The sequence below is a fragment of the Canis aureus genome, chromosome 8 (assembly GCF_053574225.1).
Source record: "Canis aureus isolate CA01 chromosome 8, VMU_Caureus_v.1.0, whole genome shotgun sequence".
NCBI classification, from domain to species: Eukaryota; Metazoa; Chordata; class Mammalia; order Carnivora; family Canidae; genus Canis; species Canis aureus.
In genome coordinates this window covers 21,023,439-21,049,102 of record NC_135618.1, presented here as the reverse complement: position 1 = coordinate 21,049,102, position 25,664 = coordinate 21,023,439, and the positions used below count along the sequence as shown (strand labels likewise).

The 25,664-nt window shown below is 38.3% G+C and overlaps 1 protein-coding gene, 1 long non-coding RNA gene and 1 pseudogene across 8 annotated transcripts in view; 2 read left to right on the top strand and 1 right to left on the bottom strand.

The window, feature by feature from the left end:
* Nucleotides 1-25,664, top strand: part of LOC144318456 (uncharacterized) — a 111,893-nt gene that overhangs the window by 36,833 nt on the left and 49,396 nt on the right. The window contains exon 5 of one of the 2 annotated variants that reach the window (XR_013384359.1): nt 14,995-15,900. The exons of the other annotated variant lie outside the window; for it this stretch is intronic. This is a non-coding gene — a long non-coding RNA (uncharacterized LOC144318456). Of the gene's footprint in view, nt 1-14,994; nt 15,901-25,664 lie in introns of those variants that run through there. 2 annotated transcript variants of the gene reach the window in all.
* LOC144318452 (large ribosomal subunit protein mL45 pseudogene) lies at nt 3,438-4,429 on the top strand (annotated as a pseudogene).
* The window catches only part of RPAP2 (RNA polymerase II associated protein 2), an 80,649-nt gene continuing 67,473 nt past the window's right edge, over nt 12,489-25,664 (bottom strand). For 4 of the 6 annotated variants that reach the window (XM_077905413.1, XM_077905412.1, XM_077905414.1 and 1 more), the window contains 2 exons: nt 16,652-16,801; nt 12,489-13,823 (listed from right to left, as the gene is read on the bottom strand). In XM_077905413.1, coding sequence (XP_077761539.1) covers nt 16,724-16,801 — 78 coding nt within the window. In that variant the 3' untranslated portion in view covers nt 12,489-13,823; nt 16,652-16,723. The remainder of the gene's footprint in view (nt 13,824-16,651; nt 16,802-25,664) is intronic. The other 2 variants (XM_077905417.1, XM_077905416.1) reach the window with 1 other exon arrangement.

Here is a 25,664-nt window from a genome sequence, read left to right as displayed (position 1 = left end):
ACCTCCAAACTGTTTTCCACAATGGCTGCACCAATTTACACTCCCACCACAGTGCACTAGGGTTTCCTTTTCTTTCATCCTCACCAACACGTGTTATTTCTTGTCTGTTTTTCCGCATTGATGTATGACTAACATATAATGTTAATAGTTTCAGTTGTACAACATATTAATTCAACAATTTCATACATTAGTGCTCATTTTAAATGTAGTCACCATCTGTCAACATACAGCATTATTAAAATAGTACTGACTATATTCCCTATGTTGTATTTTTCATCTCCATGACATTTATTTTATAACTGGAAGTTTGTACCTCTTAATCCCCTTCATCTATTTGCCCATCTCTCCACACACCTCCCCTCTGGCAACCACCAGTTTGATCACTCTATTTAAAAGTCCTCTTAATTTGTTTTATTTTTTAGATTCCAGATGTAAGAGAAATCACATGGCATTTGATTTCACTTAGAATAATATCTCTAGGTCCATCCACGTTGGCACAGATGGCAAGATTTTTCTTTTTTATGGTTGAGTAATAATTCATTGTATGTGTGTGTGCATGTGTGTGTATTTATCCATCTGCTGATGAACACTAGGTTGCTTCCATATCTTGGCTATTGTAAATAGTGCTGCAGTAAGCATAGGGGTGCATATATCTTTTTGAATTAGTATTTTTGTTTTCTTTGGGTAAATTCCCATTAGTAGGTTTACTGAATCGTATTTCTTTTTTTTTTTTTTTTTAAATTTTTATTTATTTATGATAGTCACACAGAGAGAGAGAGAGGCAGAGACACAGGCAGAGGGAGAAGCAGGCTCCATGCACCGGGAGCCCAACGTGGGGTTCGATCCCGGGTCTCCAGGATCGCGCCCTGGGCCAAAGGCAGGCGCTAAACCGCAGCGCCACCCAGGGGTCCCCTGAATCGTATTTCTATTTTTAATTTTCTGATACAGCTCCATACTGTTTTCCATAGTAGCTGAACCAATTTACATTCCCACCAGCAAAGCACAAGGGCTGTCTTCTTCACATCCTTGCTTACAGTTGTAATTCTTGTCTTTTTGATTCTATACTAGTTTGAGGTGATAGCTCATTATGGCTTTGATATGCATTTCCTTGATAATTAGTACTGTTGAGCATTTTTTCATGTATCTGTTGCCATCTGTTATCTTTGAAAAATGTCTCTTCAGGTCCTCTGCCCATTTTTATTTATTTTTTTTAAAAATTTTATTAGCAAGGGAGAAAGAATCTCAAGTAGACTCTGCACTGATTGTGGAGTTAGATGTGGGGGTCCATCTCAGGAGAGGTCATGACCTGAGCCAAAACCAAGAATTGGATATTAACCTACTGTGCACCCCTCTGTCTACTTTTTAAAAAATTTTTTTTAATTTTTATTTATTTATGATAGTCAGAGAGAGAGAGAGAGAGGCAGAGACATAGGCAGAGGGAGAAGCAGGCTCCATGCACCGGGAGCCCAATATGGGATTTGATCCCGGGTCTCCAGGATCACGCCCTGGGCCAAAGGCAGGCACTAAACCGCTGCGCCACCCAGAGATCCCACCCCTCTGCCTACTTTTAAAAAATATTTTAATTCGGGAAGCCCCGGTGGCTCAGTGGTTTAGCGCTGCCTTCCGCCCAGGGCATGATCCTGGAGTACTGGGATCGAGTCCCACGTCGGGTTCCCTGCGTGGAGCCTGCTTCTCGCTCTGCCTGTGTCTCTGTCTCTGTCTCTTTCTCTCTCTCTCTCTCTGTGTGTCTCTCATGAATAAATAAATGAAATCTAAAAAAAAATTAATTCCAGTATAATTAACATACAGTGTTATATTAGTTTCAGGTCTAGAATATAGTGATACAACAATTTTGTACATTACTCCATGCTCATGATAAGTGTACTCTTAATTCCTTTCACCTATTTTACCATCCCCCCTTTCCCTTCTGTTCCTCTGTTTGTTCTGTATAGTTAAGAGTCTATTTTTTGGTTTGTCTCTTTTTTTTCTTCATGTTTCTTAAATTCTACATATGAGTGAAATCATGGAATTTGTCTTTCCCTGACTGACTTATTTCACTTAGCATTTTATTTGCTAAATCTGTCCATGTTATTGCAAATTGCAAGATTTTATTCTTTTTGATGGCTGAGTAATATACCATTGTGTGTGTGTGTGTGTGTGACACACACATACTATATACACAATCACCACCTCTTCTTTACCTATTCATCTATGGATGGACACTTGGGTTGCTTCCATAGATTGGCTATTGTAAATAATACTGCAGTAAACATAGGGTTGTATATATATTTTTTTGCATTAGTATTTTCATATTCCTTGGGTAAATAGTAGTACAATTACTGGATCATATGGTAGTTCTATTTTTCATATTTTGAGGAACCTCTATATTGGTTTTTACAGTGGCTGCACCAGTTTGCATTCCTACCAGCAGTGGAACACTGTTGCGCTCCACATCCATGCCAACACTTGCTTCTTGTTTTTTTTTTTATTTTAGCCAGTCTGACAGGTGCAAAGTGATACCTTATTGTGGTTTTGATTTGCTTGTTGCTGATGATGAGTGCTGTTGAGCATCTTTTCATGTGTCTTTTGGCCATCTGTATGTCTTTTGGAGAAATGTCTGTTCATGTCTTCTGCCCATTTTTTAACTGGATTATTTGGGGTGTTTTTGGTGTGCATTTCCTTTGTGCATTTTATTTTATTTCATTTTAATATTTTATTTAAATTCAATTTGCCAACATATAGTGTAACACCCAGTGCTCATCTCATCATGTGCCCTCCTTAGTGCCCATCACCTAGTTACCCTATCCCCCCACCCACCTCACCTTTTGCAACCCTTTGTTTATTCCCAGAGTTAGAAGTCTCTCATGGTTTGTCTTCCTCTCTAATTTTTCCCCAGTTTCCCTCCCATCTACTTGATAATACATCACTGCCCCAGGAGAGTTCTAGTCCCTTATGGTCCCTTTCACTATTTCTTATATTCCACATATGAGTGAAACTGAGTGACTTAGTTCACTCAGTATAACACCTTGCAGTTCCATCCATGCTAAAGTAAATGATAGGTATTCATCCTTTCTGATGGCTGAATAATAGACCATTGTGTGTGTATATATATATATGTATATATATACACAATATATAATAGATCATTATATATATATATATATGTATCACATCATACATGTATATATACCTCACATCTTCTTTACCCATTCATTTGTCAAAGGACATCATGACTCCTTCCACAATTTGGCTATTGTGGACATTGCTGCTATAAGCATTGGAGTGCAGGTGTCTCATCATCTCACTACATCTGTATCTTTGGGGTAAATACCAAGTAGTTCCTTTGCCCATTTTTAATTGGAATTTGTTTTGTTTTGGTGCTTAGTTGTGTTAAGTTCTTAATATACTTTGGATAGAGTGGTCTTTCCGGGAACAAAATGGCAGCCCCCACACTGCGGGGTTTGTATTGTTTATCCAAAGCCTTAGTGGTCTTGGAAGCCTGTCCTGGTGACTCAGTCCACAGTTGTAGTTCCAGCGAGAACTAAAAAACGTTTCACACCTCCTACTTATGAACCCAAATACAAATCAGAAAAGGAGTTTATGAAATATGCCCGGAAATCAGGACTGGTCATTCCTCCAGAACGTTTGGAGCATCCACTACATCTGGCCTGTACAGCTGGTATCTTTGATGCCTATGTTCCTCCAGAGGTGATGCTCGCTTGTCATCTCTTGCAAAGGAAGGACTGGCACAGAGAAGCGAACAACTGAAGAAGAAGGTGGCATCACAGTTGTCAATCCGGAAGATAAGAGAACATGATCCTAATTTTAAAATAAAGGACTTCCCCGAAAAAGCTAAGGATATTTTTATTGAAGCTCACCTTTGTCTAAACAACTCAGACCATGACCGGCTTCATACCTTGGTAACTGAAAACTGTTTTCCAGACATGGTCTGGGACATCAAGTATAAGATGGTCCACTGGAGCTTCGTAGAATCTTTAGAGCCACCCCAGGTGGTTCAGGTTTGCTGTTCGAATCTGCTAAACCAGGGCATCATATACAGCCAGGTCACTGTCCGCAAGCACACTCGACAGACTCTGGCCATCTATGACTGGTTTGGCCGGCTAATGTATGGACAGGAAGATGTGCCCAGGGATGTCCTGGAGTATGTTGTGTTTGAAAAGCACCTGGTAAATCCCTATGGGAGCTGGAGAATGCATGGCACGATCACCCCTCCATGGGCACCCCACAAGCAGCCCGTCCTTAAGATGATGATGATCCCTGGGCCCCAGCTGAAACCCTGTCGAAGACTATGAAGAGCCACAAGGAGAGGCCCATAAACTTTAGCTATCCTGGTGGCATAAATGACTCCTGGGATGTGAAGCATGGTGATGAGGTGGCTGGATGCTGTGGAGTCTGGAAGCTGTGAAGTCAATCATCTCTCCATCATGCTGTAGAAGCATCTATGTTTGTCCTTTCCTCTCCTGCTTGGATGTTTCCAGCTGTCTCTTCCACAACCACGGCTGATGGCTGGGTCCAGGTGGGTGGCTGGCTGATACATACAGCCATAAGCCCACTTCTTCCTATTTCAATTGTATATCTAGCTTTTGAGTCTCAACGAAAGTATGTTTCAGATAATCTATTTTTCCTGTAGCAGAGACCGTCAGGAGCAAACTGGCAGAATTTTCTTTTTAATTATAGGCAGGGATCAGAGTTTGAAATAAAACACTGTCAGGGTATTGGACACACTGGGGTGGGTTATGTACCTCTCCCCAGCTTAGGCTAGAAGGAGACCAGCCTTCAGAGAGCAGAATTGGAAGATGGGCTGAACTGTGAATTATGTGGCTTCCAAGAAATCCAGACTTGGGAAAAATAATGCATGTTCATTGAAGATTCAAGATCTTTTCTCACATACTGACTCACCTAATCAGCATTTGTATTTCATAGAGGAATGTAAGTCCAAAGAAATCATTTATCCTTCAAAAAATATATACTTTGGATATTAACCCCTTATAGATCTATCCTTTGCAGATATCCTCTCCCATTCAGTAGGTTGCCTTTTCATTTTGTTTCCTTTGCTGTGCAAAAGCCTTTTATTTTGGGATAGCCAATAGTTTATTTTTGTTTTTGTTCCCATTGCCTGAGGTGACATAGCTAGAAAAAGTTGCTAAGGCTGATGTCAGAGATTACTGCCTATGTTTTCTTCTAGGGGTTTCATGCTTTTAGGGCTCACATTTAGGTAGTTAGCCCATTTTGAGTTTAATATGTGTATGGCTGAGAAAGTGGTCCAGTTTCACTCTTCTGCATGCAGCTATCCAGTTTTCCTAGCGCCACTATTGAAATGATTGTCCTTTCTCCATTATATATTCTTGCCTCCTTTGTTGTAGATTAATTAGCCATCTAAGCATGGGTTTATTTTTGGGCTATTCTGTTCCACTGAATTCTTTGTGTTTTTGTGCCAATACCATATGCTCTTTGGATTACTATAGCTTTAGTAAATCTTGATTCTGAAATTATGATACCTTCAGCTTTGTTCTTCTTTCTCAAGACTGTATTGACTATTTGGGGCCTTTGTGGTTCAATACAAATTTTAAGATTATTTGTTCTAGTTCTGTAAAAAATGCTATTGGTATTTTCATAGGGATTTCATTGAATCTCTATATTGTTTTGGGCAGTATGGACATTTTAATAATATAAATTCTTCCAAACCATGAGTATGGAATGTCTTTCCATTTGTGTGGTCTTTAGTTCCTTTCATCAGTGTTTTATAATTTTCAGAGTACAGGTCTTTTACCTCTTTAACCAAGGAGGAGGTTAAAGACCAATAGATATTTTATTCCTTTTTGATGTAATCATAAATGGGATTGTTATCTTAATTTTTCTTTCTGCTACTTCATTATCAGTGTAGAGAAATGCAATAGATTTCTATAAATTTTGTGTCTGCAACTTTATTGAATTCATTTATCAGTTCTAATAGTTTTTTTAAATGGCATCTTTATGGTTATCTAGATATAGTATCATGTCTTCTGCAAAGAGTGACAGTTTTACTTCTTCCTTACCAATTTGGATGTCTTTTATCTATGCTTTCAGATTGCTGCAGCTGGGACTTCCAGTACTATGTTGAACAGAAGTTGTGAGAGAGTGGACATCCTTGTCTTGTTCTTGACCTCAGAGGAAAAACTGTTTTCACCACTGAGTGTGATATTAGCTGTGGGTTTTCATACATGGCCTTTATTATGTTTAGGTATATTTCCTCTAAACCCTCTTTGTTGAGGGTTTTTTTCATGAATGGGTGATGTACTTTTTCAAATGCTTTTCCTGCATCTATTGAGATGATCATATGGTTTTTATCCTTTCTCTTATTAATGTGATATATCATGTTGATTTGCAAATATTGAACCACCTTTGCATCCTTAGAATAAATCTTACTTGATTATTGTGAACAACTTTTTAAAGGTATTGTTGATTTTGGTTTCCTAATATATACTTTTTAAAGATTTTGAGAGCATGAATGAAAAAGCACAAGCAGGGAGGAGGATAGAGGGAGAGGGAGAAGCAGGTTCTGAACTGAGCAGGGAGCCCAACTCCAGGCTCCATCCCAAGACCCTGGGATCATGATCTGAGCTGAAGGCAGAAGCTTAACTGACTGACCCACACAGGCATCCTGGTTTGCTAATTATTTTTTGAGCATTTTTGTGTATTTGTTCATCATAGATACAGGCCTGTAGTTTTGCTGTTTTATTTTTGGTATCAGAGTAATGCTGATCTCATAGAATAAGTTTGTAAGTCTTCGTTTTTCTTCTATTTAATGAAGTCTTTTGAACAAAGTTCCTTTGTGGATTGTATGTTTGGTATCATATATAGGAACTCTCATTGTAAACCAATGTCATTTAAGGTTTCTCCTGTTTGCTCTAAAAGTTACATACTTGTAGCTCGGACATACAGGTCTATGATTCCTTTTGAATTTATTTTTGCATATGCTATTAGGTAAGGTCTACATTCATAGTTTTTTGCATCTGATATCCAAACATCCCAGCACCATTTGTTGTAAAGACTCTCCTTTCTGCATTGCAAATCAATTAACCATAAATATGAGGGCTTACTCATGGAGTCTCAATTCTATTCCACTGATTTTTTTTTTTTTTTTTTTGGTCATGATAAAGGTACTTTTTAATTCCCATCACCTATTTCATCCATCCATCAACACACCTCTACTCTGATAACCATTAGTTTATTCTCTATAGATAAGTGTCAGTTTCTTGGTTTGTCTTTCTTATTTGTTTTGTTTCTTAAATTCCCCTTATGAGTGAGATCAAACAGTATTTCTCTTTCTCTGACTTATTCACTTAGCATTATACTGTCTAGCCTTATCCATGTCATTGCAAATGGCAAGATTTCATTCCTTTTTTATGGTTGAAAAATATATTCCAGTGTGTGTGTGTGTGTGTGTGTGTGTGTGTATGTGTATGCATGTATACACATTTTCTTTATCCATTCATCTGTGTGTGTGTGTGTGTATGCACATATACACATGTTCTTTATCCATTCATCTATGGATGGACGCATGAGCTACTTCCATAGTTTGGCTATTGTAAATGCTGCAATAAACATAGGGGTGCATATATTCCTTTGAATTACTGTTTTTGTATTTTTTAGGTAAATACCTAGTAGTACAATTATTGGATCATAGGATAGTTCTCTCTACATTCATGAGAGATACTGGCCTATAGTTCTTTTTGCTTGTTTGTTTTTTTGGTGATATCTTTATCTGGTTTTGGCATCAGGTGATATTGTCCTAATAGACTGAATTTGGAAATTTTCCTTCCTCTAATATTTTTTGGAATAGTTTGAAAGGAAAAAGTATTAACTCTTCCTTAAATGTTTGGTAGAATTTACCTGTGAGACTATTTGGTCCTGGACTTTTGTTTTTTTGAAAGCGTTTTGATTACTTGATTAAATTTCAAGTAATAATTTACTTTACTTTACTTTATTTCAAGCAATAATTTCAATTACCAATTTCAATTATTGGTAATTGGTCTGTTCAAATTTTTATTTTGTCTTGGTTTAGTTTTGGTAGGTTACAGGTTTCTAGAAATTTATCCATTTCTTCTAAGTTGTCCACTTTGTTTGGCATATAGGTTTTCATAATATTGTTACAATCGTTTGTATTTCTGTAGTGTTGGTTATTTCTCCACTTTCAATAGTGATTTTTGTTTACTTAGCCCCCCCCCCCTTCTTTAGGAGTTTGGCTTAAAGGTTTATTAATTAATTTTGTTGATTTTTCTTTAAAGAACCAACTCCTGGTTTCATTGATTTGTTCTATTGTTGTTTTAATTTCTGATTTGTTCCTGCTCTAATCTTTTATTATTTTCTTCCTGTTACTGGTTTGGGGTTACATTTTTTTTTTTTTTTCTAGCTCCTTTTAGGTATAAGGTTAGCTTGCTTGAGATTTTTCTTCCTTCTTTTTTTTTTTTTTTTTCTTTTTTTTTCTTCCTTCTTAAGGTAGGCTCATATTGTTATAAACTTCTGTTTTAGAACCACTTTTGCTGCATCCCAAAGATTCTGGACTGTTGTTTTCATTTTCATTTGTTTACATGTAATTTAATTTTGATTTCCTCATTGATTTCTTGGTCAATCCATTCATTTTTAGAGGCATGTTATTTACCTCCATGTATTTGTATTTCCAGATTTTTTTTTTCTTGTGATGGATTTCCATACTGTTGTGGTCAGAAAGATGCATGATATGACTTGGATTTTTGTTGTATTTTTGTTTCTCTTATCATTGAGACTTGTTTTATGGCCTACCATGTGATCTCTTCTGGAGAACATCCTATATGTACTTGAAAAGAATGTGTGTTCTGTTATTTTAGGATGGAGGGTTCTGAATATGTCTGTTAACTCTATCTGGTCCAGTGTGTCATTCAAAGTAATTGTTTCCTTATTGATTTTGTTTGGTTTGTCCATTGGTATGAGTGAGGTGTTATAGTCCCTATTGTTATTGTATTACTATCCATTACTTCCTTTGTATTTCTTTTTTTCCTTTGTATTTCTTACTAACAGTTATATATTTGGGTGCTCCCATGTTGGGTGCATAAATATGTATAATTACTATATCCTTTTGTTAGATTATCCCCTTTCTTAGTACATAGGGTCCTTCATCTGTTGTTAGAGTCTTTGTTTTAAAGGTTATTCAGTCTGATATAAGTACTACTACTCCACCTTTCTTTAGACCTCCATTTGCATGATAAATGTATCTCCAATTCCTTTCAATCTGCAGGTGTCTTTCAGTCTGAAATGACTGTCTTCTAGGTAGCATATAGATGGATCTTATTTTTTTAATCTACTCTGTCACTCTGTCTTTTGATTTGGAGTATTTAGTCATTGTTATTCAATGTAATTATTGATATGTACTTATTGCCATTTTATTACCTATTTGTGGTTGTTTCTATAGATTTTTTTCCTAATCCTTGTTCTCTTTCACGATTTATTGGCTTCATTCAGTGATATATTTGAATTCCTTTCTCTTTATTCTTTAATATTTGTTACTGGTTTTTGATTTGTGGTTACCATTAAGTTGATGTATAGTATCTTCTGCATTCAGTAGTTGATGGTCACTTATGTTCAAGCCATCCTTTACTCTTCTCCTACCACAAATTTTAGATATATGGTGGTATATTTTATATACTTTTGTGAATCCCTTGATTGATTTTTACAGAAATACTTGTTACTGCTTTTGTTTTTTCCATTTTATACTCTGAACTTATGGTCTTTCCACTTAGTGTCTCCTTTAATATTTCTTATAGAGCTGGTTTAGTGCTCATGAACTTCTTTAGTTTTTGTTTGAGAAACTCTTGATCTCTCCTTATATTCTGAACAATGTCCTTGCTAGATATTGGCCATAGGTTTTTCCCTTTTAGCATGTTGAATATATCCTGCTATTCCGTTCTGGCCTGCAGTTTCTGCTGAAAAAGCTGCTGATAGCCTTATGGGGTTTTCCTTATATGTGTCTTTTCTCTTGATGCTTTGAAAATATTTTCTTGCTATTTTTGTGCCATTTTAATTACTATGTGTCCTGGTGTGGAATTCCTTGGGTTGAATTGTGTGTGTGTGTATCTCTGTGCCTCCTGGATGTGGATATCTGTTTCTTTCCTCAGATTAGGAAATTTTTCAGTTATTATTTCCTCAAATAAATTTTCTCCCCTACCTTCTCTCTCTTCTGAAATCCCTATAATGTGAATGTTATTACATTTGATGGAGTCACAGTTCTCTAAGACTATTCTCAATCTGCATAATTTTATTTTCTCTTTTGTTCTGCTTGGATACTTTCCATGACTCTGTCTTCCAAGTCATTATTTTAATTTTCTCTGCTTTATCTAGACTGCTGTATGTTCCATCAGGTGTATTTTTATTTATTCATTTATATTTATTGGAGTTCAATTTGCCAACATATAGCATAACACCCAGTGCTCATCCCCTCAAGTGCCCCCCTCAGTGCCCGTCACCCCCACCCCCGCCCACCTCCCTTTCCACCACCCTTTGTTCGTTTCCCCGAGTTAGGAGTCTCTCATGTTCTGTCTCCATCAGGTGTTTTTTAATTTCATTTATTGTGTTGTTGATCTGATTAGTCCTTAAGGGTCTCACTGATATCCACAACTCTTGGGTCAAGTCCAGTGTATCTTTATTATCATTACTTTAAATTCTCTATCAGGCAGATTACTTCCATCTGTTTTGCTTTAATCTCTTGCTGTGGTTTGGTCCTATTTTTTCATTTGAGAGCTATTTCTCTCCTTGTTTTGTCTGACTTCTTGTTTCTATTTCTTTGTGTTAGGAAAGTCAGCACCTTCTCTTGCTCTTAAGTGTAATAGCCTTCTTTAGAAGAGGTCCTGTTGTGCCTTGTAGTGCAGTGTCTCTTGTTCTCCAGGGCCTGGTGTCTCAGGGACTGTCTCCTATGGGTGTTGTGTGTGCTCTGCTATTGAATCTTGCCCTCTTTTTTCCCTTCAGTCCAGTTGTCTGCAGAGGCTGTCTTTGCCTATTGTGGGCAGTGTTTAACAAGGTGTGTGGTGGTCTGCTAGTGAAATGAGACCTGCCCCTGCCAGAATGGAGTTCCTGTACAACATGTCAATTAGATGTAGCATTGGCGGGGTTTCCACTGGTCTTTGGGGGGAGGTGGCCCACAGTGACTGAACTGGGATGACCGTGACTGGGGAAGGTGGATCTGCAGAAGTGTGGGTGTGGGACTTGGTTTAAGACAGGTAACAAGTGTTGACGCTGCAATGATTTCTGCAGGTGTCTGTAGTTTATATGGGGGGTGGAGGATGGAGGAAAATGGCACCCACTAGTTCCTTTGTTCCTGAAGGGGTCTTGCCGTGATCCCTCTCTCGAGGTCACACTAAGATGAACAAATCACTCTCCTTTCCCTCTATCCTTGGTGTTTTTTCAAATTGCTGGTTCCATGCTGTATCTGTACAGTCTTTAAGGGCAGGAGCATTGCATCCTGATACCCTCTAGGTTCTCCTGGAGCTGAGCCTACTGATTTTATTTATTTATTTATTTATTTATTTATTTATTTATTTATTTATTTAATTTTTTAAAAATTTTAATTTATTTATGATAGTCACACACACACAGAGAGAGGCAGAGACACACAGGAAGAGGGAGAAGCAGGCTCCATGCACCGGGAGCCCAACGTGGGATTCGATCCCGGGTCTCCAGGATCGCGCCCTGGGCCAAAGGCAGGCGCCAAACCGCTGCGCCACCCAGGGATCCCGCCTACTGATTTTAAAATACCAGCCATTTAAGACCCTGCTCATTTTAAAATTCTGGCCATTTAACTCCCACTGGTTGTAGGACCTCAAGAAATTTGCCACCTCTCACTTTCAAAGGCAAGTATTATGGAGATTCGTCCTCTCCATTTATGGGCTCTCCGGTGTGAAAGTCTGTTTTCTGTCCTTTGTGCCACTGGCTACCTACCCACTGTGGATGGTTCTAGTCTGCCTCGCTTGCAGACGTCTTTGCCCTTTCTACTGTCTTTGATGTGGCCTCTTCTCTGCCATTTAGTTGTGAAGTTTATTCTGCCAGGCTTCGGGTCATCTTCTGGGTTATTTATACTGATCTATTACCTACTTGTATCCCGGGATAAGGGAAGCTCAACACCCTTGTACTCAGCCATCTTCCCAGCTGACCTCTTAACTTCATGCCTAAGAGTATCATATTGTATTGATTACTGTAGCTTTGTAGTAAGTTTTGAAATCGGGAAGTATTTTTCAGAATTGTTTTGGCTATTTTGGAAATCCTTTGTATTTCCCTAGAAATTTTAGGATTGACTTGAAAATATTTCAAAAAGCCTACTGGATTTTAAGAGGGATTGCATTGATCTATATCAATGTGGGGAGGACTACCATCTTAATTAAAACTTCTAATTCATAAACATGGATGATCTCTATACCTTCTTTAATGTCTGTTTTATAGTATTCATTGTACAAGTCTTACACTTTTTATTTTTCTCAAAGATTTTATTTATTTATGAGAGACACAGAGAGAGGCAGAGTGACACAGGCAGAGGGAGAAGCAGGCCCCATGCAGGGAGCCCAAAGTGGGACTCGATCCCGGGTCTCCAGGATCATGCCCTGGGCTGAAGGCAGGTGCTAAACCACTGAGCCACCCAGGGATCCCCCACTTTTTTATTTTTAAAGATTTATTGTGGAGAGCAAGTGCACGAGTGGGAAAGGGAGAGAGAAAGAGAACCTCAAGCAGACTTCATGCTGAGCCAAATATGGGGCTCAATCTCACAACGCTTGAGATCATGACTTGAGCTGAAACAAATTGGATGCTTACCTAAGCCATCCAAGGCCCCTCCACCCCTCGTTTTATTTTTAAAGATTTATTTATTTGAGGGGCACCTAAGTGGCTCAGTTGGTTAAGCATCTGCCTTCGGCTCAGGTCATGACCCAGGGTCTTGGGATTGAGCCACATGTCAGTCTCTCTGCTCAGAGGAGAGAGTCTACTGCTCTCTCTCTTTGCCTCTGCCTCCTACTTGTGCTCTTTTTACAATATATTTTCTAAAAGATTTTACTTTAGAGAGAGAGCAGGAATGGGAGGGGCATATGGAGAGAGAGAGCAAATCTCAAGCAGACTATATCAGCTGTGTGTGAGCTGAAACCAAGAGTCAGATGCATACCCCAAGTCTTGTACTTTTGTTAAATTTAGTAAGTGTTTGAATGTGTAAATGCTAATAATTGTCTCTTTTGAAAACAAACTATAGTTTATTTCTTTGAGTCCAGAAAATTCTGGGATACTCCTGTTTTGGACTTCTACAATAAACTACATTGCTCAGGACCATTTTATAACAGTTTCTTTAAAAGAATAATGACTAGACTTCCAAAGGGCTTCATTTTAGGTTGTATTTGTTGACCTCTTTCTGGCTGCTTAGAATCTAGAGTTTAGAGTACAAGGCCAAAATAGGAATGTTCTTAAATGTTTCTGTCAACTGATATGATGGTTGCAATCATCCAGAAAAAAATGAGGTCATTAAAATTAAAGTTTCAACTTAAGACTTCAATTTTCATTTTCAAGTAAATAAAAATACTATGTCTTAATGCTAGGGAATACAGGGACTTGGTTATCCTGGTTGGAATAATGGTTCTCCTCAATCAAGGGGAAGTCACTGTACAGTTAGGGACTGGGAAGCAGGGGGCTGAAATCTAAGGAGGTAAAGGTCTTTCTTAGAACAAAGCTAGTTAACAGTCACCACTGGAACATTATTGTAGGTAGAATTCCAGAAATGATGAATAGAAGTCTACCTTCTATTTGGTCTTCATGGATTATACCTGTGAAGCAAAAAGGACAGTCTGAATAAAACATCTAAAATAGTAAAAGCTATTTTACTAGCTTTTGGGAACACTCTTGTGTTGTCTTCCCAATATACATTGCATTTTCCCTCATTATATAGCAATAGTAGTTTATGTGGAGTAGACCCAACTCCCCTTCAGCTTGAGAGAAGGCTGTGATTGATGAGTCTAGTTCAGTAAGCAAATCCTCTTGTCTCCCCATCCCTTGCCATAAATAAATGAATGAATGAATAAATACATAAATAATAAATATATATTTTATTTATTCATGAGAGACAGAGAGGCACAGACATAGGCAGAGGGAGAAGGCGGCTCCCTGCAGGGAGCCTGATACAGAACTTGATCCCAGGACCCTGGGGTCCTAACCTGGATGCTCAACCACTGAACTGCCCAGGTGCCCCCACTGGTTGGTTTAATAGCAATCCTGTGGGCCTGTGGATTGGTTCTGGGCTGCCCTCAATTAGTGTGAAGTTCAAGACTCTTACCAAGACAGTGTAATATACTACATATGAAGCTGGAAACTACTTAACAATTTTGCCATTCAGCTTTGAAGATGGCCACCAATGATCCTTATCTCTGGTATTCATGCCATTATTCAGTCCTCTCCCCTTGAATGGGAGGTGGACCTGTGATTAATTTCTAACTGGTTATAGAAAAAGTAATGGGATGTCAATTCTGAGATTAGTTATAAAAAAGCTGTGGCTTCCATTTACAAGCATGAGGTACACTAAGTAGAGGTCCTTGGACAACAGCCAGTGAGAAAGTGAGGCCCTGAATTCACCAGCCTGTGAGGAACTAAATCCTGCCAACAACCATAAGAATGACCTTATAAGGGGATCTTCCTCTAGTTGGGCCTTCAGAGGACACTATAATAACTTAACTGCACACTCATGAGAGACTGAGTTACAGGCCCTAAGCTAAACTGTGTTCAGATTCCTGACTCATGGAAAATGTGAGATTAAAAACTGGTAGTGGCTTAAAACAAAGTCTTTGGAGTAATTTGTTAAGCAGCAAAAGAAAAGCTGGATTTTTTTAATTTGCAAGTGAAAACATATTAACACAACCTTTTCAATATTCAGTTACTATTAGCAAGTATATTAGACATTAGTTTTTTTTAAATTTAATTTAATTTTTTTTTTATTTATGATAGGCACACAGTGAGAGAGAGAGAGAGGCAGAGAACAGGCAGAGGGAGAAGCAGGCTCCATGCACCGGGAGCCCGACGTGGGATTCGATCCCGGGTCTCCAGGATCACGCCCTGGGCCAAAGGCAGGCGCTAAACCGCTGTGCCACCCAGGGATCCCGACATTAGTCTTTATATACAAGTGAACTCATGATTAATAAAAATCATGCAAAGCAGAAAAAAAACCTGATCTACATACTCACAACTATCTGTTTCTTATAGTGAAAACTATGTATGAGGGCTCAATTCATTCAGAATCTCATAATATTGACAAAGTCTGGACAAAGGTTTACCTTTGATTATTTACACTGTTTAGATAAGTAAACAGTGATCACAGAGGTACTGTTAAGTCCACTTCAGACATCTACTGGTGTTCAAGTACTTTGAGGACTTTCAACATCTGTTTACATGCACATTTCAAATATGTTAATTAAAATGATTCTTACATGGTACTATTTATTAAAGCAGATCTGGAAAGACCTCTGGTTAAGGCATTCTTTATCAAGTTTCTGTATCTGAAGCTCAATAAAACAAAGAGCTCCAACTTCACTATACTCATTCCCTGAATAAAAGCGTTTGTTTTACAAGGTCCTCAGGGGAGCAGGGTCATTTGAAAAAGCCACTGAGTATAAACTGGGAGGCACTGACAGTACTGACTCCTTACATTCAATTTTTGAGCATGTTCAATAAAGAGATGTTGTTCTTTCTTCTCTGCCAAAATTCCTCTCTCAAATATCCTTCTCATATATTTAAAAATGTGCTTGAAGAGTTTTTTGGTTTTGTTTTTACAAAAAATGGAATGGTATCTATCAAATGTGTTTCCGCAAAGTAGACAGGATTGGAGGCACAGTGAGAAGGGGATTTTTCCTTTTCTAAATTCCATATGCAATTTTGTATTGTCTAATTTTTACAAGTTTGTATAATTTAAGAAATTGAAAGTTAAAGGGAAAATGTTCCCTAGGAGGTTCTCACTTGTAGTTTCAGCTGAATTTCTTCAATCATAACATTAAGTCAATACCTATCTGAGCACCTGAGAGAACGAAGTGAGAAGTGGAGGAAAGGGAGAGAGGTATGTGGAAGGCAGGATGAGGGAGGGGACACTGATATTTGTGAAAGAGGCAAGAGTCTGGGAGACCAGGGGAGGGCTGTGTGCCAAGGAGCAGGGTCAGGATTCAACAGTTGGACTTGGACATTCACCTGCTTATCTAGATGCCCAGGAGATGACTTAGGTATTGGCTGGGTTGGGGGTGGTCTCCCCAAGAAGGAAGTAGGATGAGGATGTTCTCAGTGGATGGCTGCAGTAGTTATGTTTCTTCCCAAGAGACAGCAATTTACTTCAACCAATAAGATGGGACATGAGGGATGGTCTAGCTTTGACTATGGAGCTGGTAGAAGGGAGTTTTCTGGAATACCAGAAACAGAACTAACTGCAATAGCCAATAAGGAGGAATAACAAGGATGGGGCAGAAAGTAACAGGAGCTGAGAACTAAGGGATATCATGTTCTTCCTTTGCAATTGGAGGATATCTTGAGGTCTATACTTGGTTTTGAAAATTTCAAATATGAAAAAAGAATTCAAATGGGCAAAAAATGAAAAAACAAAGTAAAACAGAATCCAACTCACCACTCTGGTTAACAGCTGGTTTTAAATATGACAGTTAAGCTTTCAAGGTCTTCATTCTTTAAGTGTAATTCTTCAAGCAAAGTCTCTATAAACTGTGTAAACACCACATTTTCCCGAGAATGCTTCTGAATGCCAAGAATTGGGGTCAGTCTGAAAAGACCAAAAATATTAAATGCATATCCATGAAATCAGGACTGAGGGGATTTTGTCACAGCAGAGGGATGAAGTTTCAGATTTAACAGAATTCCTAGAGACAGAAGGCTTTACTAATAAAGGCAGAGAAGAAATCTCAGGAAAATAATGAAAGATCAAGCATATTAAGTATGGAAAGAAACCTAAAAGCCTGAATCTGTAACACGTTCTTCATTATGCCAGGAAAAGCTACCAAGTTCTCAGAAATGAAAATGAAGTCTTTCCCCTTGGGGAAGAGGTTGTGGAAAGAAGCTTAGAGGTGAGAACTGCTTTAAAACCATATTGAATGTTTATATTACCTGAAAAAAAAACCCATAATAAATGATAAACAGGATTACCTTTTAGATGAAACCTTAACATTTTCATTATGAATTACAAAGCATTTAATTTTCTAGAACACTGCTTCTTTCCCAAGCCATTTCCAGTAAATACTCCTAATGATTTATTAGGAGTGCATATATTTTCAAAAGTTATTTTCAATAAAATGTCATTCACTATATATTTTCAAAGATTTTATTTATTTATTAGAGTGCACACAAGCAGGGGGAGTGGAAGGGGAAGAAGCAGGTTCTCCACTGAGCAGGGAGCCCCATGTGGGGTTTGATCCCAGGACCCCTGGATCTTGATCTGAACCGAAGGCAGACAGATGCTCAATGACTGAGCCACGCAGGTGCCTCTAAATATTCACTTTTTAAAAAAATTTTTATTTTATTTATTTATTCATAGAGACACACACACACACACACAGAGAGGCAGAGGCACAGGCAGAGGGAGAAGCAGGCTCCATGCAGGGAGCCTGATGTGGCACTCGATCCAGGGTCCCCAGGATCAAACCCTGGGCTGCAGGCGGCGCTAAACCGCTGCGCCACCAGAGCTGCCCTAAATATTCACTTTTTAAAAGTCATGCTTACTAATCAAGGATTAAGACCATTACTTTCCATAAATTACATATATAACTTCATATAATTATGCATAGATTATAATTATAATCTCCAAAGAGTATGCTTTATAGAGCCTTTTTAAGTTACATTTCTGGAAAAGTTTTGAGGAGAAAATTCTTCTATCCTTGAATAGTCTTAACTTACCACAAAGGTCTTCCAGATGCTTTTTTAACACTGGCCACTGCCACCAAGGAAATCAAATATAAATAAAAAATTCCTCAGATTTCAATCAATAAAGCTCAAGGAATCAGAGTGAAGCAACTCCACCGTAGTGTGGAAGAGGAAATGTTATTTTCTCAGAGATTTCTTCCTTGCTTAGCCATCTCATACAGAAAGCAGAAGTAAAAGGAAATATTTGTCACATTGTCCAAAGACAGCTGGGATTTTGAGGAGGTAGTAAATTCTCTGTATCTCTCAAGCTATCTTAGCAAGAATGGGAGATGACTGGAGTCCAAGGTGACTCCAACAGTCCAGTGAAATCCATGGAGTTTTACATGGGAAAACCACTATAGTGTATTCCTTCCCCACCTTTCCTGTATTTCTTTATAGGTGGAGAATACAGAACCAGGTTTTCACACTTTAATGAGCTTTATATCTGCAGGTATTCCCCAAAGGTAGTTAGGAAATAGGACAATACCAAGCTTTCCAGTACCAAGTCCAAGCTGGGCACTTGGGCAAACTTAGGCATTTGTGGCCAGTTTTTCCTGAGGCAACTTCCTGCAGTGAAGATGGAACCCAGAAGTCAACTGGCTTTTTTGACACGAATAAAGTGTTCCTTCCCCACAATAACTTTAGCTAAAATAAAACCAAGGAGTCAGAGGAGGTAGACTTTCCTCGCCATCTTGCAAACTGCAGTGGGTAAATTGTACCAAGGAACCAGGAGTACAGAAAAAAAAAGCACCACACTTTAAAAGGGCATGTAGAACATAAAGGAACCATCTCTAAAGCATCTGACAAATGGCAGGGAGCTACAAGAACAGTCTCTGTGGGTCACAGGTATGGGTCAGCAGCATGGTTTATGTTCCCTCTCTACCCTGATAACACAGGAGCAGGGTACAGGTATCCAAGCTGGCCCGCTGCTTCAGTGGAGCCTCAGCTGCACAGGAAAAAGCTATAGATTAAAAGGACAACTGGAACATAAAGGAATGAGCCCTAGGGTATCTGCCAAAAGTGCAGGGAGCTTCCGAATGCTATAGTATCCAAGGTGCTGGTATGTGTGTGCCCAGACCCCTGGCCCACACCAAACCCAGCTGCCCCTAAAGGTGGCCCTCCAACCTGTGCTTGCTAGAGCTCTAGCTGTCTCCCTAAGGTAGCCCCAGGGCAGTGCACACTGAATCACCCCTGGACAGCACCCACTACAGCTCCAGCTGTCTTGCCAAGGTAACCACAGGCACAAATCATCATGCACCATACTAGGCCTGTACCTGCTTCAGCTGTAGAGGACTCATGAGGCCCCTACTGCACCAAGTGGCCCAGGACCTCCCAGCCCATACCTGCTTCAACACCAGCTGTCCTACCAGGGTGCCCCATGTGCAGAGTATTGTGGGACCCCCTCCCAACCACCCATACTGCTGCCTGCTTTGGCTCCATACAACCTACCAGGGTGCTACATGCCTGGAGTGCCCCAGAACCCCCCGACGCGTACCTGTTTCAGCTGTCCTACCAGGGTGTCTGTGTGTGTAGTGCCGGGGACCCCCTAGCCAGCTTGCTTCAGCTCCAGCCATCCCTGCAGGGCAGCCTACACCTGTTAGAGCTTCAGCCATCCAGCTAAAGTTACAGCCATGGTGTACGCCAGAGATATTCCTACACAAAGCCATTACTTCAAGTCTAAGAGAAATAACCTATTCTGCCTAATTCACAGAAATAGAAAATCAAACAAAATGAGACAGGAATATGTGCCAAAAGAACAAAGCAAAATTTCAGAAAAATTAAAGAGACAAGCAATCTACATGATAAAGAATTCAAATAGTCATAAAGATGCTCACTGGACTTTGATTGGATAAACTCAGAACTTCAACAAAGTATAAAGAACCAACCAGTAGAAGAATAAAGTAATTGAAATAAAAATATACTGAAGGGAATCAACAGTAGGTGAGGACATAGAAGAAATGACCAGCAATCTAGAAAGCAGGATAATGAAAAGCATTGAAGCTGAATAGTAAAATACTAAAAACATTTTATTTTAGTTTTATTTATTTTTATTTTTATTTATTTATTTTTTTAAAGATTTTATTTATTTATTTATTCATGAGAGACACACAGAAAGAGGCAGAGACACAGGCAGAGGGAGAAGCAGGCTCCACGCAGGGTGCCCGATGCGGGACTCGATCCCCGGTCTCCAGGATCATGCCCTGGACTGAAGGCAGTGCCAAACCGCTGAGCCACCCAGGGATCCCCTATTTTTTTTTAAAGATTTTATTTATTTATTTGAGAGAGTGACAGAGCAAGCATGAACAGGGTGGGGGGGGATGGGCAGAGGGAGAGGGAGAAGCAGACTCCCCTCTGAGCAGGGAGCTGATGCGGGGCTTGATCCCAGGACCCTGGGATCATGACCTGAGACGAAGGCAGATGCTTAACCACCTGAGCCACCCAGGTGCCCCTCTAAAAACATTAAAAAAAAAAAAAAAAAGAGGAGATATTAAGAGATCTCTAGGACAATATCAGGTGTACTAACATTCATTTTGTAGAGGTCCCAGAAAAAGGAGAGAGAGAGAGAAAGAGAGAAAGAGAAAGAGGCAGAAAATTTGAAGAAATAGCTAAAAACTTCCCTAACCTGGGGAAGGAGACAGACATCTAGGTCCAGGAGGAACAGAGAACCCCTAACAAGATGAAGCTAAGGACATCTACACCAAGCCATATGATAATTAAAATGTCAGAGTAAAGATAAAGAATCTTAAAAGTAGCAACAGAAAAGCAGTTAGTTACGTTTAAGGAGGATCTCATTAAGCTAGGAGCTGATTTTTCAGTAGAATGTTTGCAGGCCAGAAAGAAATGGTAGGATACAGTCAAAGCGCTGGAAGGAAAAACCTACGACCAAAATATTCCAACCAACAAGGTTATTCAGAATAGAAGGAGAAATAGAGTCTCCTAGACAAACAAAAATTATAGGAGTTCATCACCACTACACCGGCCTTACAAGAAATGTTAAGACTTAAGCAAAAAAGATAAATTATAATTAGAAAATTTTGAAAATAAAAAAAATCATGAGTAAAGCAAACAAAGTTAGATCACTAAAAAAAGCTAGTATGGGGCAGCCCCGGTGGCTCAGCAGTTTAGCGCCGCCTTCAGCCCAGGGCCTGATCCTAGAGACCCAGGATTGAGTCCCATGTCAGGCTCCCTGTGTGGAGCCTGCTTCTCCCTCTGCCTGTGTCTCTGCCTCTCTCTCTCTCTCTCTGCCTGTGTCTCTGCCTCTCTCTCTCTCTCTCTCTGTGTCTCTCATGAATAAATAAATAAAATCTTAAAAAAAAAGCTAGTATGAACATTAAAAGACAAAAGCAGTAGAATCATCAGACATTTCTCTATTCATTCATTCTATTCTTTCATTCTTTCTCTATTCAGACATTCATCATACTGATGGCCAACAGACACATGAAAAGATACTCAATATCACTTATTATCAGGGAAGTGCAAATAACCACAATGAGATATCATTTCACACTTGTCAGATGGCTAAAATAAAAAACACAAACAAGTGTTGGTGAGGATGTGAAGAAAAAGGAACCCTTGTAAGCTGTTCATGGTAATGCAAACTGGTGCAGCCACTGTGAAAAACCATATGGAGGTTCCTCAAAAAGTTAAAAATTAGAACTACCTTAAGATCCAGTAACTGCACTACTGGATATTTACCCAAGGATTACGAAAACACTAATTTGAAGGAATATATTCACCCCTATGTTTATTGTAGCACTATTTACAATGGCCAAGGTATGGAAGCAACCCAAGTGTCCATCTATAGATGAATGGATAAATATGACGTGGTACACACACACAGAGGAATATTATTCAGCCAGAATAAACATTGAAATCTTGCCATTTACACCAATATGGATAGATCTAGAGAGTGTAATGCTAAGCAAAAGAAGCCAATCAGAGAAATACCATATGATTTCACTCATGTAGGATTTAAGAAGGAAAAGAAATGAACAAAGGGGAAAAAAAGAGAGACAAACCAAAAGCCAGAATCTTAACTATAGAGAACAAAAAGAGGGTTGCCAGAGGGGACATGGATGAAATAGGTGAGGGTGATAAAGAGTACACTTACTATAAAGAGTATTGAGTAATATATGGAATTGAATTGCTATTATTATATACCTAAAACTAATATAACAATGTATATTAACTACATTGGAATTATAATTAACTTTATGACTTAAAAAATAGTATCTAAAAAATTAGTTAAGGGACTCAGAAAATAAAAAGATGTAAAATATATACATAAAACATGAATAGGAAAAAAGCGGTGCTCTCAGAATGAGTTTGAACTTAAGCAAACTATCAAGTTAATATAAACTACTATATAATTAGGATGTTATATATGAACCTCATGGTAACCACAAACCCAAATCCTTGGGATGCCTGGGTGGCTCAGCAGTTGAGCATCTGCTGAGCAACCTGATCAGCTCAGGGTGTGATCCTGGTGTCCTGGGATCGAGTCCTGCATCGGGCTCCCTGTAAGGAGCCTGCTTCTCCCTCTGCCTCTCTCTCTATGTCTCTCATGAATAAAATAAAATCTTTAAAAAACAACAAAACAAAACAAAATCCTTTAACAGATACATGCGCACGCGTATGCACACACACACATACACACACAAAGGAATGCAAGCCTAACACTAAAGAAAGCCATCAATCTCAAGGGAAGATAACAAAAGAAGAAATGGAGAGAGAAGAACTGTAAGAACCATCAGAAAACAATTAACAGGGATCCCTGGGTGGTGTAGCAGTTTGGCGCCTGCCTTTGGCCCAGGGCGCGATCCTGAAGACCCGGGATCAAATCCCACGTCGGGCTCCCGGTGTATGGAGCCTGCTTCTCCCTCTGCCTATGTCTCTGCCTCTCTCTCTCTCTCTCTCTGTGTGTGTGTGTGACTATCATAAAAAAAAAAAAAAAGAAAGAAAGAAAACAATTAACAAAATGGCAATAAGTCCATACCGATCAATGGTTACTCTAAATGTGTATGTTTTAATGCTCCAATCAAAAGACATAGGCTGACTGAATAGATAAACAAAATCCATCTATTGTGCTGTGTACCAGGAGACTCACCTTTGATCTAAAGACAAAAACAGACTGAAAGTAAAGGGATGGAAAAAAAAAAATAACCATGCTAATGAAAGTGGAAAAAAAAAAGCTGAGGTAGCAGTACTAATACAAAAGAGACTTTAAGACAAAGGCTGTAATATGAGACAAAGAAAGGCATTACATAGTGATAAAGGGAAAAATCCAACAAGAGAATGTAACAATTATCAAATATCTATGCACCCAACATAGAAACACCTAAATACATAAAGCAAATATTAACAGACATAAGGGGAGAAAATAACAGTAATATAATAATAGTAGAGGACTTTAACATCCCACTTACATCAAAGGATAGATCATCCAGACACAAAATCAATAAGGAAACAGTGGCTTGGAATGATACATTAGACCAGCTGGACTTAATACACTCAGAACATTTTATCCCAAAGCAGAATATACATTGTTTCCAAGTGCACACAGAACATTCTCTGGAACAAATCCCATGTTAAGCCATAAAATGAGTCTCAATAAGTTTAATTAAAGATTGAAATCATATCAAGCATCTTTTCCAACCAAAACGGTATGAAACCAAGACTCAAATACAAGAAAAGAAAACCTGGAAAGAACACAAACACATGGAGGCTAAACAATATGCTCTTAAACAAATAAGTCAACCAAGAAATCAAAGAGGTAATTAAAAAATACATGGAGACAAATGGAAATGAAAACATAATAGTCCAAAATCTTTGGGATGCAACAAAAGCAGTTCTAAGAGGGAAGTTTACAGTGATACAGGCCTACAAAGAAACAAGAAAAATCTCATGTAAATAATCAAAACTTAGACCTAAATGAACTAGAAGAAGACTAAACAAAGCCCAAAGTTAGCAAAAGGAAGGAAATAATAAAGATCCGAGTAGGATGGAAAAAAAAAAAAAAGGAAAAGAAAATCAATGAAACTAAGACCTGCTTCTTTGAAAAGATAAATAAAATTGATAATCCTCAGCCAGATTCATCAGAAGAAAAAAGAAAGGGCTCAAATAAGTAAAATCAGGAATGAAAGAGAAGTAACAACTGACAACACAGAAATACAAAAGATTGTAAGAAACTACTATGAAAAATCATATGCCAATAAATTAGACAATGTAGAAGAAATAGTAAATTTCTAGAAATATACAATATTCCAAAAAAGTGAATCAGGAAGAAATACAAAATGTGAACATACTAATTACTAGTAACAAAACTAAATTGGGTAATCAGAAATCTCCCAACAACAAAAGTCCAGGACTAGATAGTTTCACAAGTGAATTCTACCAAACATTTAAATAAGAGTTAATAACTACTCTCCTCAAATGATTCCAAAAACAGGAGGAAGGAAAAATTGAAAATTCATTCTATGAAGCCAGAATTAACCAGATATCTAAACTAAACAAAGACACTATATAGGACAATATGTCTGATGAACATGGATGCAAAAGTCTAAAAGGCAATCTACTGAATGGAGAAGATATTTGCAAAGGATATATCCAATAAAGGGGTTAATAGCCAAAATATATGAAGAACTTACACAATTCAACACCAAAAAAAAAAAAAAAAAAAAAAGGCCAATCTGATTTAAAAATGGGCAGGGAACCTAAAGACAAATTTTTATGAAGACCTACAGACTGCCAGCAGACAGGTGAAAAGATGCTCAACATCACTAATCATCAAGGAAATGCAAATCTAAACTACAAGATATCACCTTATACCTGTCAGACTGACTAGAATAAAAAAGACAAAAATAACAAGCTTTGTCAAGAATGTGGAGAAAAAGGAACCCTTATGAACTGTTTGGCAGGAATGTAAATTGGTTACAGCCACTGGGAAAAACAGTACAGAGGTCCTTAAAATACAAAAACAAAACCAGAAATACCACATAATCCAGTAATTCCACTACTGTGTATTACCCAAAGAAAACAAAAACACTAATTGAAAAAGAGATATATACCCCTATGTTTACTGCACCATTACTTAAAATAGCCAAGATAGATATGGAAGCAACTCAACGGTCTATTGATGGATAATGAAGATGTGGTATGGGGTATATAAACATAAACACACACACACACACACACCATGGCTTATTACTCAGCCATGAGAAAGAATGAGATCTTGACATCTACAACAACATGGATGGATCTAAAGGGCATTATGCTAAATGGAAAAAGAAAAACAAGTACCATGTTATTTCACCTGTATGTGGAATCTAAAAAACAAAACAAATGAACAAAAGAAACAAAAAGCAGAAACATAGCCACAAATACAGAGAACAAACTGATGGTTGCCAGAGGGGAGGGGAATGAGTAGAAGTGGGATATAGTAGTAAGTCACAGGATAAAAGGTACAGCATAGGGAATACAGCCCATGGTATTATAATAGCGTTGTGTGGTAACAAAAGGTAGCTACAATTGTGGTGAGGATAGCATAATGTATAGAGCTGTTGAATCACTAAGTTGTACAACTGAAACTAATTTAATGCTGTATATTAACTAAACTTCAATAGAAACATAGATACAAAGAAAAGAGTTCTATGATCTAAGAAAACAGACTTGATCCTTTCTTAACGTAGAGATTTGGCCCCTTTACAAGACTGCAAATAAACTACCTCCAT